Source organism: Periophthalmus magnuspinnatus, chromosome 17, assembly GCF_009829125.3.
Source record: "Periophthalmus magnuspinnatus isolate fPerMag1 chromosome 17, fPerMag1.2.pri, whole genome shotgun sequence".
In the NCBI taxonomy this organism is placed as follows: Eukaryota; Metazoa; Chordata; class Actinopteri; order Gobiiformes; family Gobiidae; genus Periophthalmus; species Periophthalmus magnuspinnatus.
In genome coordinates, this window is record NC_047142.1 from 19,664,454 (window position 1) to 19,676,883 (window position 12,430).

General features: G+C 39.1%; 2 protein-coding genes across 2 annotated transcripts; one reads left to right on the forward strand and one right to left on the reverse strand.

The window, feature by feature from the left end:
* Positions 1-210: 210 nt before the first annotated feature.
* On the forward strand, positions 211-8,502 carry e2f5 (E2F transcription factor 5). The gene is made up of 9 exons (XM_033982723.2): positions 211-296; positions 381-516; positions 2,398-2,507; positions 2,914-3,075; positions 4,511-4,619; positions 5,563-5,869; positions 7,232-7,369; positions 7,456-7,494; positions 7,949-8,502. Exons 2-9 carry the CDS (start codon positions 388-390, stop codon positions 8,023-8,025), a joined length of 1,071 nt encoding a protein of 356 aa, XP_033838614.1. The 5' UTR covers positions 211-296; positions 381-387; the 3' UTR covers positions 8,026-8,502.
* A 1,847-nt stretch (positions 8,503-10,349) lies between these two features.
* Positions 10,350-12,411, reverse strand: ackr4a (atypical chemokine receptor 4a). Its single transcript, XM_033982651.2, has 2 exons — positions 12,313-12,411; positions 10,350-11,455 (listed from the first exon to the last, which is right to left on the reverse strand). Exon 2 carries the CDS (start codon positions 11,446-11,448, stop codon positions 10,366-10,368), a length of 1,083 nt encoding a protein of 360 aa, XP_033838542.1. The 5' UTR covers positions 11,449-11,455; positions 12,313-12,411; the 3' UTR covers positions 10,350-10,365.
* Positions 12,412-12,430: the final 19 nt, after the last annotated feature.

A 12,430-nucleotide genomic window follows, 5' to 3' on the forward strand; every position in this document is an offset into this window, starting at 1 on the left:
CCTATTTCTGTATGTTTGTTTCCTTGAACTCCTTCAGGTGTTAATGCCGCTCACGGAGGAGAGAGAATTAATAGAAAATAACTTTTATCGTGAGTATATAGCTATTTTCTCTCAGTAGGCGTTATTGACAATTTAAAGAATCGATATTTTGAGATTTCGAGGAGGCAAGTGAGCTCAATTTGGACGCAGCCGTGCCTAAACTGCCCCCCTGGTTTCCCTGGCAACAGCTCTAACCTAACGTAACGTCCGTCCATTTAAAATCCCCGCAGGTACTTTCACGCCGCGGTCAAACTGAGGTAAATAAGACACGCTACACACGAAGAAATGTTTGTTAAGAGGAGTTAAAAGCGTCCAGGTTATCAAAACGAGTTGTTTTATAGAAGAAAAATGGAGTTTGAAGCCACGGAGACGGTACGATCCACTCCGAGTCGACACGAGAAAAGTTTGGGTCTACTCACGATGAAGTTTGTGAGTCTGCTACAAGAAGCGAAGGACGGCGTGTTGGATTTAAAAGTGGTCAGTGAGATTAAAAATGTAAAATGTTTTGAGTTTCATTCAGGGGGTATTGCTTTGGGGGCCCTTCTTCTGAGCGACAGATGTGAACAAAGTGGAACAAAAGGCTGTCAGAGCTCAGTCACAGCGGGGTCAGTCAGGTGCAGTGATTCGGGCTCCAGGTGGATTAGCAGCCGCCATTAGCATAGCCCCTTATTGATGATGGAAAAAGGACAAAAACATGTTAAATTACTCAATGTGAGACAGTGTTAGGCTTTGCAAATTTATAAAAAACAATCCCTTATCCAAACCTGAGAAGATAAACTGCCCTTGGGTTATTTAAATCCACTAATTAAGACAATAATAATAATAAAAAATAATACAACAATACATTAAAGCTAATTTGAGAACAGTTCAGTAATGTTACCTGATTTTATTGTACAATATAATCAAAAATAAATGTGCAAAGTTATTATAATGGAAATGGGAGATGAATTCTGTTTTAAATCATATAAAATGACAAAAAAAAGGCAAGGCAATTTTATTTGTATAGCACAATTCGCACACAAGGTAATATAAAGTGTGTTACAGATTAAGAAAGACATTAAAATCACACAAATCAAAATGTAAATAATCATCATAAAATTTACATTAAAACAGAAGAGTGCTATGCTATCCTTTTGACAGTTGTAATGCACGCTGAGCTCTATATTTTACTGATGAGACAAATTTGAAAAAAACAAAACACAATCTATTGGCTTACCTGTGTTATTTAGATGACCTCTCTTTCCACCGCTGTGCTTTACCAGCCCAGCAGAGTATTTACTGAGATAAATTGGCTGCAACCTTTTTAGATAAGCACTCACACAATGCCAAATCACTGCCCCCAGGTCTCCTCTTCCAGTTTGTCTGCTTTTGGTCAATATTAAGTAATATTTTATTCCAGCTGCAAACTTTTATACATTTTTTTCTTCTTGCATCGGTCCTATTTTAAGTTTACTGTTTAGTCAGCCTTGTCAGATGGATCACACTCGGGTCATTGTACAACAAGGCTAAACGTTATTAACTGATCCTTTGGCCTCCCTTAACAACGCATTTCTCAAGTGTGGATTTTCAGCCACAGATTTCTTTGACTTTAATTGAGTGTCTTTGCTCAGTGGTTTTCCCTCTCTTGTTTCGCGCCAAAGCCTGGTAATGTTTACACAGCAGGTCTCTCCACCTCCTCCTTTCCTCCTTTGTATAACAGTGCTCTGCTGATCTGCTGTTTGTGCTGCTTAATTCACCAAATCCCTCATTTGTTTGCAATCTTCAAGTTTCTGCCTCCACACCTGCCTCCAGTGATCACAAAAGCTCGTTTGGCTCAGATCAGAGGAACTAGGGACTCTATTAAAGGCTCTTTTCAATTTGATGTCATTATTTAACGTGGAGGTGGTGCATATACATGGGTTTCAGAGTGATGAAACATGAGCAACATTTCAAAATGCATCTTTTGAATAGGGAAAAAGTCTTCAAAATGTTGCCATATAGCGTTATGTGAGATTCACCCGAACCTTTTTTTTTTTTTAGGAATTTGATCTGCATACCTGCCATATTAATCTTATGGATTGAAGTCCATTTAACCCACATTAACTTATTTTGGGTTGACACCACTTTCTGAAGCGATTGTGGGGGGGGGGGAAAACACAAAAAAAACAACCTTTTGTTAATTAATACTGAGATAGATGAGACATTTGACCTACCTGTGCTAGTTTTCATGTGAATGGACCCAGTAATTGGAGAGATTAAGTATAAACAGGTAAATTGCAAGAATTCTGACCTGTTCTCTAGCTCCAGTTTAAACAACAGGGATCTTATAATGTTGTCTATTGTGTTTTATTTGTATCATATGTGTGATTGTGTGAACAGGCTGCAGATTGCTTAGCTGTGAAGCAGAAGAGGAGAATCTATGACATTACAAATGTGCTGGAGGGAGTGGGGCTGATCGAGAAGAAAAACAAGAACATCATTCAGTGGAGGTCAGCTACAAACTCATGTTTAAGGTTTTTACTGACTACAATAATTCTCACACCGTGTCACTGCTTTTTATATTAACAAGATTAACCTTACAGTATATGAATTCTATTGGTAAATGAAACGTATAAACAAATATGTAAATTAAGGAATGGTTGTCTAAGACCTTTTTTATTTATGAATGAGTCAACTGAATGTTACAAAGTAGAGCTGGGACTTTTTTGTTTCAGCAGTTTGTGATGGTAATTAGAGTTTAGGAGATTAACATTTGATAAAAGACTGAAATTAGAATTGATAAACTAATACAATAATCCCATGAATTTCAGAATATGTTTGTAGAGTCAATCTAATGTCGCCAAAAAACATGTAAACTCATTTGTTTTGTGTGTGTGTTGTATTTTTGTTGTGTAGAGGTGAGAGTTGCCACAGTCAGACCCCAGAACTGGTGGAGCAGGTGAAGCTCCTGAAGTCTCACATCTCTGATCTGGAGGCTCAGGAACAGGAGCTGGACCAGCAGAAGGCCTGGATCGAGGAGAGCATACAACAGCTCAGCAATGACCCCACTGTCAACACATATCCTTTACACAGGGGACGCAGTACTCAGTTACTCAATATAATGTCCATAGAACAACCCTTATAATAAAAAAAATTGTGCGTGGGTCAATAGGCAAGGCAAGTTTATTTGTATAGCACAATTCGTACACAAGGTAAGTCAAAGTGCTTTACAGAATAAGAAAAACATTAAAATCACACAGATCAAAACATAAATAATCACAAATAATCGTCATAAAATTACCATTAAAACAGAAGAGTGCAGAATAAACACCTTTCAGTCGTATGCACAGCTAAACGGAACTGTTTTGAGCCTGGACTTAAACATTGTCAAGTTAGAGGCCTGTCTCACATCTTCAGGAAGACTGTTCCAGGTTTTAGCTGCATACAATTTAAACGCTGATTTCCCATGTTTAGTCCTGACTCTGGGCACCAGCAGGAGGCCGGTCCCTGAAGTCCTCAGAGTGTGAGATGGTTCATATGGCATTAACATGTCAGAGATGTCCTTTGGACCTAGGCCATGGAGAGACTTGTACACAAGCAGACCTGCTTTAAAGTCTATTCTTTAAGCTACAGGAAGCCAGTGCAGAGACCTGAGCACAGGACTTATGTGCTCGTACTTCCTGGTTCTAGTCGGGACCCGAGCAGCAGCGTTCTGGATGTACTGCAGCTGTGTTAAGGCTCGTTTGGAGAGGCCAGTGAACAGGCCGTTACAGTAGTCTAACCTACTGGAGACAAATGCATGGATAAGTCTCTCCAAGTCTGACTTTGACAGTTTACCTTTGATTTTTGCAATGTTTTTAGATGGTAAAATGCTGCAGATGTTATTGATTTGATGTGGATGTTAAATACAGTCATGGAACTACTGAACTCTCAGCACATGGCCTTTTACACAGGGGACAGAGGGCTACAAGGATTTCTCCTAGTCTGCTATTTTGGATTACAAATTAAAACCAATGCATAATAGCTCTTTGCAAATAAGTAAAAGCTCCAGATCAATGTACAAAATACCTGAATTTACAACCCAAAATGGGCACAATAGGTAAACTCCTCCAGCTAAAGTCCTTACCAAGCCTAGCTCAAGATCTGAAGATCCTGCAATGTCAAGCTATAAGTTGTATCTTACACTGGAAAAGAATGGTCTATCCAAAATGGTACAGAATCCCTCCCTTAATACCGCTCTAAGGTTTAACATAATATTTCTTTATTTTTTATTTTATGCCTTGACCTTGTGCCTTGCATTCTTACTCTTAGAGTGTCTTTGTCTGCACTACATCAGCCCACTTTACAGTTTGTAATTCTACTCTTAGAACAAGAACGATTACCTCATTCATTTCACATTTAAGTCCTACACTATAATTATGTTGACTGAAAGAAGGAACATAACGCTAATCTCAGGCAGATTTTCCAGTATTGTAAATGAGCGGTTTGCAACAGGACCTTAACACGACTTCACGTACAAATTTGTGACACATGAAGACATCTGTAATGCCTTCAGTGGAGACACGCTCCTCGCCGTCATGGCTCCTGCAGGAACACAGCTCGAAGTCCCTCTGCCTGAAATGGTTGGTCTGGTTTTAAATTGCCTAAAAAAATTATATTGGGATGTAATTGTAAAAACAATTTTAAATATGTGCTATGAAACTTTTTTGATGGGAGTGGGGTAACAGCTTGCATCATGACTGACGTTGCTGTCGTTCGACACTATGACAATTAATTTGTATATCTTGGATTATTGAAATTACAGGTGTTTTATTGCATGAAAAATACACTGAAAAAATGCATTGCCTGGCCAAAAAAAAGGTCACGCACTAATATTTGGTTGGACTGCCTTTAGCTTTAATTATGACACGTATTCCCTGTGGTAGTGTTTCGATAAGCTTCTGCAATGTCACAAGATTTATTTCCATCCAGTGCATGAATTTTTCACCAAGATTGAGTCTGACAGCAGCGCAAAGCCTTCTTCAGCACATCCCAAAGATTCTCAATGGGGTCTGGAATCTGTGGTGGCCAATCCATGTGTGAAAATGATGTCTCATGCTCCCTGAACCACTCTTTCACAATTGGAGCCCGATGAATCCTGGCATTGTCATCTTGGAATATGCCCGTGCCATCAGGGAAGAAAAAATGTATTGATGGAATAACCTGGTCATTCAGTATATTCAGGTGTCGGCTGACCTCATTCTTTGAGCACAGACTGTTGCTGAACCTAGACCTGACCTACTGCAGTGACCTCATACCTGTTTGCTTAGTTAAATCCAGGTGGTGACTTTTTTTTTTTTGGCCAGGCAGTATACATTGAAAAAAACACGGGCCTGGCTTGTTATAGATCTGACCTGTAACGTGGTCTGGTTTTGTCACCTGCTTGTCTCCATGGAGTTTAAGTTTAATTTCATCCTGTGGAAAAATACTAGGCAAACCAGTTACTTCATGGTGGACCCTCCACTGGAAATGTTGTATAGTGCACCTTTTTAAGATTATATACTACTAAATCTGTTTAAACCACAGGGCCTCAGTGGTCAGAAGAAGTACCAGGTGAATCTGCGCTCTCACACCGCTCCCATTCAAGTCATGCTTATTAACAGAGACTGTGACGGCTCTGCTCCGGTGGTCTTCTCTGTGCCCCCCACAGACGAGCTGTGCCCCATGCCCACGCCCCCCCACACACCTGCCAGCCTGCAGCGTTTCCCCCTCTCCTCTCAGGCTTCCTTCTCCTACTGCAGCCAGGACTCTCTATGCTCTGACCACCAGATGGTGCTGACAGACCTTGAAGAGGTGCTCACGCCCTCCTCCACTCCTCCAAACCTGCACATGGGTAAGCGCACTACTCCAGTGTCTGATGTTTTTATAAAGACACTATAAAAATAAACTATTCGAGTTTGCTACCACTGAACTACAGAGCTAAACAAACATTGCTCTGTTTGTCCAAATTGTAAGACTGATATATCCTGTGTAAACATCTACAACACTTACCAAAAGCACTACAAAAGGGTGAATAAACTATATTCATGTATTTACACCATGTAGCCAACATTAAATGCTAAAATTAAAACTCAACAGTTGGAGGTTAATATGAATTTGAACTCTTTCCTGCAGAAATATATTCTTTTGGGAACTCTGAACTCATAAGGAAAGTCTTATGACATCACTTAAACAAAACTGGATACAATATTTGCTTTGATCGTTTTTGATGCCAACAAAACAAGATGATTGCCTGTCTCAAATGCACTTGTTTTGTCCTCATTTTTCTACTTCACATAGAAGGAAACATGTAATGCAGGAGGAACATAGTCATATTGGCAAATGATGAAAAACAGGAACTCAAATTGAAAGTAAATGAAGATTTTCCCATAACTGTATCTTGTGACTGGATGCTTCTGACTCAGACATGTTGCCTGTCTTAACTTGTCCTGAGTCTTGGATTTCCGTTTATAATTTTGCATGATGCTAAACCAAGCCACAAGTAAAAACTCAGTGTGTTCCCTGGTATGATTTAGCTCCTGTTATTTTATTCACTCCAAAAACTAAAGTAAAATGAGTTGTATAGATAAGCAGGTTTATAAGTGACACCAGCAGTTCTATTTTGAGATCTGACTCATTTGCTTTCTGATTCTTAGTTGACTCATTAAAAAAGATGGACTGTGGCAGTTTGCAGTATTGCACAATCCATAAACGTATATACTGGCATAGCATGGCTTACAAGGTGCACTGCATAGCCTTTTTGGTAGGGTGCTTGTCTTCATGGAGATGTCAATGCTTTGCCTGAAATGTTCCATAGTTTAGCATTTAATGAGAGAAAACAGAAAAATGGGTGACGCCAGCAAGCCAAGTTACAGGTCAGGTCTATGGGGAGATGACCCCACTCACATAGCTGTTTTTCAATAGCAATAGAAAAGCACATGTAACTGAATAAATGTGAGAAACATGGAGAGGTTCCATACGGTGGAACAAAACATCTCCATGGAGATGAGCAGAAAAAGTTGCATTGTGCACCTTTTTTAATTTGATATGCAGTGGTAAACCAGCGTAACTGCAAGAGGTTTCTTTAAGTAAATATGATGCAGAGAATGGTGCTAAATAAAAGCAGGTGATTAAGCACTAGCAATCACTAAAAGTTTGAATCGTCAAAGGCCTACTGTATATTCTTTTCTCTTCCATTGTTGACTGTTCTGTGCAGAGTGTCACAGTGAGGCAGCAGTGAGTCTGTCGCAGCAGCACATGGACCTGGTGGGACCCGAGTTTCAGCCTGTGATGGACATGAGCAACTTACTGAAGCTGAGCGGAGCCACGGACCACCTCAAGGATGACCGCACAGGTACAACACAAGGGTCAAACTAAAGTAGTGCATTCTTGAACTTATGTCTATTTGTGTCTAATCTCATGTTTGCGTTTGTTCTGCAGCAGCTGTGGATCTAATTGATGAACTAATGTCATCTGATGGTAAGGACTTGATGTTACTTCACTTATATTTCTCTTAAAGCAACACTGTATCTTGCTACCTGCATGGTTCCATGGAAATGGAAAGTTAACCTTCTCCATGGAGATAAGGTACATACCATGCTTTGGAATAGCAAAATAAAATACATTTAAAAAGTTTATTTAAATTAGATTTTAGTTTATTTTTTGGTTTAAAGGTTACGCAGTGGGGCTTTAGTTGAAATCATAAGGTGTTAAGTATGTCCCCAAAAAAGTTTCAGCATTTTTGTCTTTTTTGCTCGCAAGACTATGCAAAGTTCAAATTTGGCATTCTTGATGTAAATTTATTATAAACTTCAGGCATGCAGTTTTGTTATTGTGGAGACTGAGCTTTTGAAGATTTTATCAGCTAAATTGTTTAAAATCACATATACAAACATGCATTCTAATCCTCCTGCTCTTCTCTCTCTGTACAAAGGCATGGACTACAGCTTCAACCTAGACGAACATGAGGGAGTGTGTGACCTGTTTGACGTACAGATCCTCAACTACTGAAGTGTCTCTGCTGAGTAAAAGTACTGCTAATACACTCTACTGAAGTACAAGTAGTATTACTACTACTGCTCCCTGGTACTGTTGTTTTTGGGAAGCACTTTGGCCACTCAAACATTAACCATTCACTACTCAGGACTCATTACTGTATTTGCCAGTTACCCGTGACCCCAAGTGGACCCTTGGAGATTTTATTGACTCTAAATTTATGGAGATTTGTTTTTGGTTTGGATTGTAAACATTCCTGAGAGCAGCTTCCTTGTGCGGAGGTGAGCTCAGATTACTCTCCTGTCCCACTGCACTTTGACGTTTTTGTATTTTTTTTCCACTTTTTGTGGTTTTGTGGAAAATCAGAGACAGCTGTTTGGTTTCTAGAGTTTATAAACAGTGTTGTCCTTGAGTTAATATTGCTGTAATCTATGAATGTTCAGTATTGGCATTTTTAGTAGTTGAATAACGTTAAGGGTATGATTCTAAATATTTTCATGAAACATTCTGATTCATATGAGTAATACATTGAACATTCTACATTTATTTCTGAGAAAAGGGACAAAATAAGTTATAAAACTGCCCACAAGTTTATTTCTAAATTATTGCCACACTGCCATTTAGGCATCCTCTGTTTTGTTTTTTAATACTAATTTTGAAATATTTTCTTTATTTATGGAAATCATATGTTTGTTCTACTAGTTATGTGAAAGTAATGCTGGTTGACTGCCAGTATTGTAATTTAATAATTTAAATTTTATAGTTTGAAAATGTTGGTGCCAAAAGGCACCCATTTGTTTTCTTTGATTGTATAGGATTTTTTTTGTTTGTTTTGTTTTGCACACTTTGAAGAGTTTTCTAATAAATGTATTTGACATGTAAATATTTTATCCGCTTGAGTTCTAATCATCTATTCAGCCCCAGGAGACAGTACACCTTCGTCCCAGTGTTAAGCCTTCTGAATTGTGTGTCAAGAAAATTTTTCATCACTCCAAAACCCATGCATTGAAATGAAAAGTGTTGATGCCATAGCAATTAAAACCAAACATATCTTTTGAATATGCTCAAAATGACACCTATAAACAGGAAGCTGAAAACTATGGGAGGCTCTGCTTTGAAAAGGCTAAAAGAAAAGTACATAACCTACTGACAATTGACTACATGTATGCAGTTTTATTTCAGGTCAAAAGCTGTAGGCTCGGATAGTTTTCAGCAAAAGAACAAAGAACAGCAATTCCTCACCACAAGTATAATGTAGGTTTATTTCATTTTTCACAACGTATTTACAGAGTGATTCTTGGCAGAAAAAAAACATGCAACCATGTAACCATCATGCACTTTGTTCCAGTTCACGTGCCTGGGATCCAGAATACACATTTCTCTAATACTCCCAATGATAAGATATCATTCTGGACTTGCCAGGCAAATAGTTCAGTGAAAGCTAAGCTAAGTGAAGCTAAGAGCCTCAAGGTTAGTACTGTCAGTCGTTAAATGTTCATTTTGTAATTCGACTCTGTCACATATCCAAGGCAGTGGTTAGTTTGATTTATGCAGGGCACATGGAAACACAACCTACAATCCCACATTTTCTTTGCAAAATATTACATGTCTAAATTGGGATACTTATTTTTACACACGATTTACAATTATAAATGTGTTCTGTTTACAACATTTTACACAAAGCCTTGGCCTAAACTCTAAATACAGGGCATAGTTGTAATTTCAACTAACTTCCTTCACCTTAATTCCACACATTCTTGTTCTGACCGCATCTGGTATAGTTGACTTTCAAACTCTTAAAACCAGCTGTAGTTTCAAGACTTACTTATTTAACCCAGTAGAGTCTCATCACATATTTGTCTAAAGCGAAGTTAATATCTTGTACTGGTTAACTGGACTGACTACTTGGAAATCCCCCTAACAATAAGGTAAAGGGGGTCTTTTTGGATTTTGTCATATTATAGCCACGTGTCTGTGTGATTGTCTATCAAGAATTCAGCCAAAATTAAAAAAATCAACAGTAGCTTTCTCATTCATTCATCAATTTGTTCCCTTTAGCCACCAATGACATCCAAGCAGTAAACAGTTATAGGCCTTTGGAGAGGTAAAGTCTGGACCACAGCTGGTAAACACTTCATCACTGCATCAAAACTGGACTAAACCGTGCCTAAATGTGGAACTAGATCAGAACCAAGTCGAGTAAATATCCAGCTCCAAATCTGGGATCAAACTAGGACCAAACACTGCGTAAAAACCCAAGGGCACACTTTGAAGTCACTAACAGGATGAGTAGTCAGCCATTTTAGGAAGCACCGAACCTTGAACTTCCCCACTGTGCTACACTTTTTTTAACCTTTAAATTGAAAAGGAATCCGTTTGTTGTGACTCACTGTGAGAGTTGAAGGACATCTCCACTTCTTCAGTCCTCTGGCGTCTGCTCCTTTTTTCTCCGAACCGTTTTGCCGCTTTCATCAGTTTCTTTCTGAACGAGGACCCCACAAACGTGTAGAGGATCGGGTTGATGCAGCAGTGAGTGAGGGCCAGGCTTTCAGTCACTTGACCTGCTCTGTCCAAAACTTTACTGGTCTCGCAATGAATCACCATGTTGTAAATATTGTCCATTGTTCGATACACTTTTAGTACATTGTAAGGCAGCTGGGTTATCACAAATACCGCGACTATTATCAAAAGAACGCGAACTGCCTTCCACCTTTTGCTTTTACTTTGACTTGGAAGTTTCCCGAGCATAAATCCCACTTTGCAGTAACAAACCATCATGATTAAAAGCGGTATCAGAAATCCCAGAACAACTTCAACCATCTCAATAGCGGTTTTACCTGCTCTTCCCATTGATGAGAATGCCGCGATACAAAAACTTCGATTTCCAACATGCCTCACTTCAGAGAGCATCAAATCGGGAAGGCCAAGGAGAAAAGCGGTTGCCCAGACTACAATACAAACTTTACAGCAGTTTTTCCTATTGAAATTCCTAAGGCATCCAGAGTTGTCGCTACCTTGCAACTTTGTCAAAGCTAGATACCTGTCGATGCTAATGCAAGCTAACAGTAGCATGCAGCAAGTAAAGTTTAATGTGTAGCAAGAGGATACGATTTTGCAAAGTTCTTTTCCTAGAATCCATCCTCGCGCTGCATCGAAAGCCCAAAAAGGAAGAGTGGAAAGAAGCAACAAGTCTGCAACAGCTAAATGGGTCAAAAAGACATCGGTCATAGTTTTCAGGCGTTTGTAGTAAACGTAGACGGCCACCACCAAGGCGTTACCAGCCAGACCAATGATGAGACAGAGGGAATAGACTACAGGGAGGAAGACCCCGGCGAATGAGCGCACATCAGCTTTTTCGCACATAGCAGGGTAGTCGTCGTAGCTGAAGTTGAAGGTGAAGTTTTCATGGTAGTAAAACTCATCATCAGAATATTCCATCTTGGACCTGTAGGGATAAGGAGGATGGATGACTTACTGACAGGGATTTTAATGAAATTGTCGTACATTACTCCAGATCTACCTGCCAGAGCAATACAGTACACATTGAATTTTCTATGGGAGTCATGAGAGGACACTAAAAAAGAGACGCAACGCAATTCATGTCTTGTTGGTGCCATCTAGGCTGATCCAGACCTTTGAAGTACTCATTATTATGCAATACCACAACAAAATTAAGTTGTAGAAGTTCTCTTTAAGATGTATTTTGTCATGTGGTTTATTGTCAGGAGAGATTAGGCAAATGTGAAAGCTTCAGAAAACTTGGGAAACATCCAACCTAACCAATGTATCAGCAGTATTGTTGTGGCCTTGTTTATGGTTTTTCCTTGAACCAACATTAACACAGCTGTACACTTCAGATTTAGCTCACTCCAAACTTTTCTCTCCATAAACAATGCCTTGAGTTTGGACCAATGTCAACATCTGGCCGGCGTCTTGTTTAAATGTTGTTTTTAGACAGTAGATAAACTGTCCCAAAACCATTTCCTTGATGTAAGATTGGAACAGACTGTTACAAGGACCTATCACAATGACCTGCTGTTTAGGCTGCTAATTACATCAAGCTGAATGTTGTTGTTTTTTTTATCTAGTACCAGTTTAAAGGCCCTTATGTAGATGGTTTCTTGCACTGTTTAAGTTAATACCTTTTCTTTATACTTGTCATAAATCAGGACAGTAATCATGTATTGGTACAGTTCTGTCTTGATGCCATTTAATGCAGTTAATCAAGAAAATGATGCAGTACAAACTTACAGCAGTAACTATTTGCAGGACAGTAAAAATAGAGAATGTTATGAGTCTTACCAGTGGAGATTGCCGAGAAAGTAGAAAAATGCTTGGCTTGTGTGAGATCTAGAGCTCCTATAAAAATGAAGACCGAGCAAGAAGTGTGGAAGGAATGAGTCAAAGGGTGGAGGCGGGA

What these genes read in the sequence shown, in the direction of transcription:
- ackr4a (XM_033982651.2), bottom strand. Translation starts at nt 11,448, where the DNA reads ATGGAATATTCTGATGATGAGTTTTACTACCATGAAAACTTCACCTTC.
- e2f5 (XM_033982723.2), top strand. Translation starts at nt 388, where the DNA reads ATGGAGTTTGAAGCCACGGAGACGGTACGATCCACTCCGAGTCGACAC. An exon ending in TCCTCCAAACCTGCACATGG is followed by an intron (nt 5,870 to 7,231) that starts GTAAGCGCACTA and finishes TGTTCTGTGCAG; the next exon opens with AGTGTCACAGTGAGGCAGCA. An exon ending in CCTCAAGGATGACCGCACAG is followed by an intron (nt 7,370 to 7,455) that starts GTACAACACAAG and finishes TTTGTTCTGCAG; the next exon opens with CAGCTGTGGATCTAATTGAT.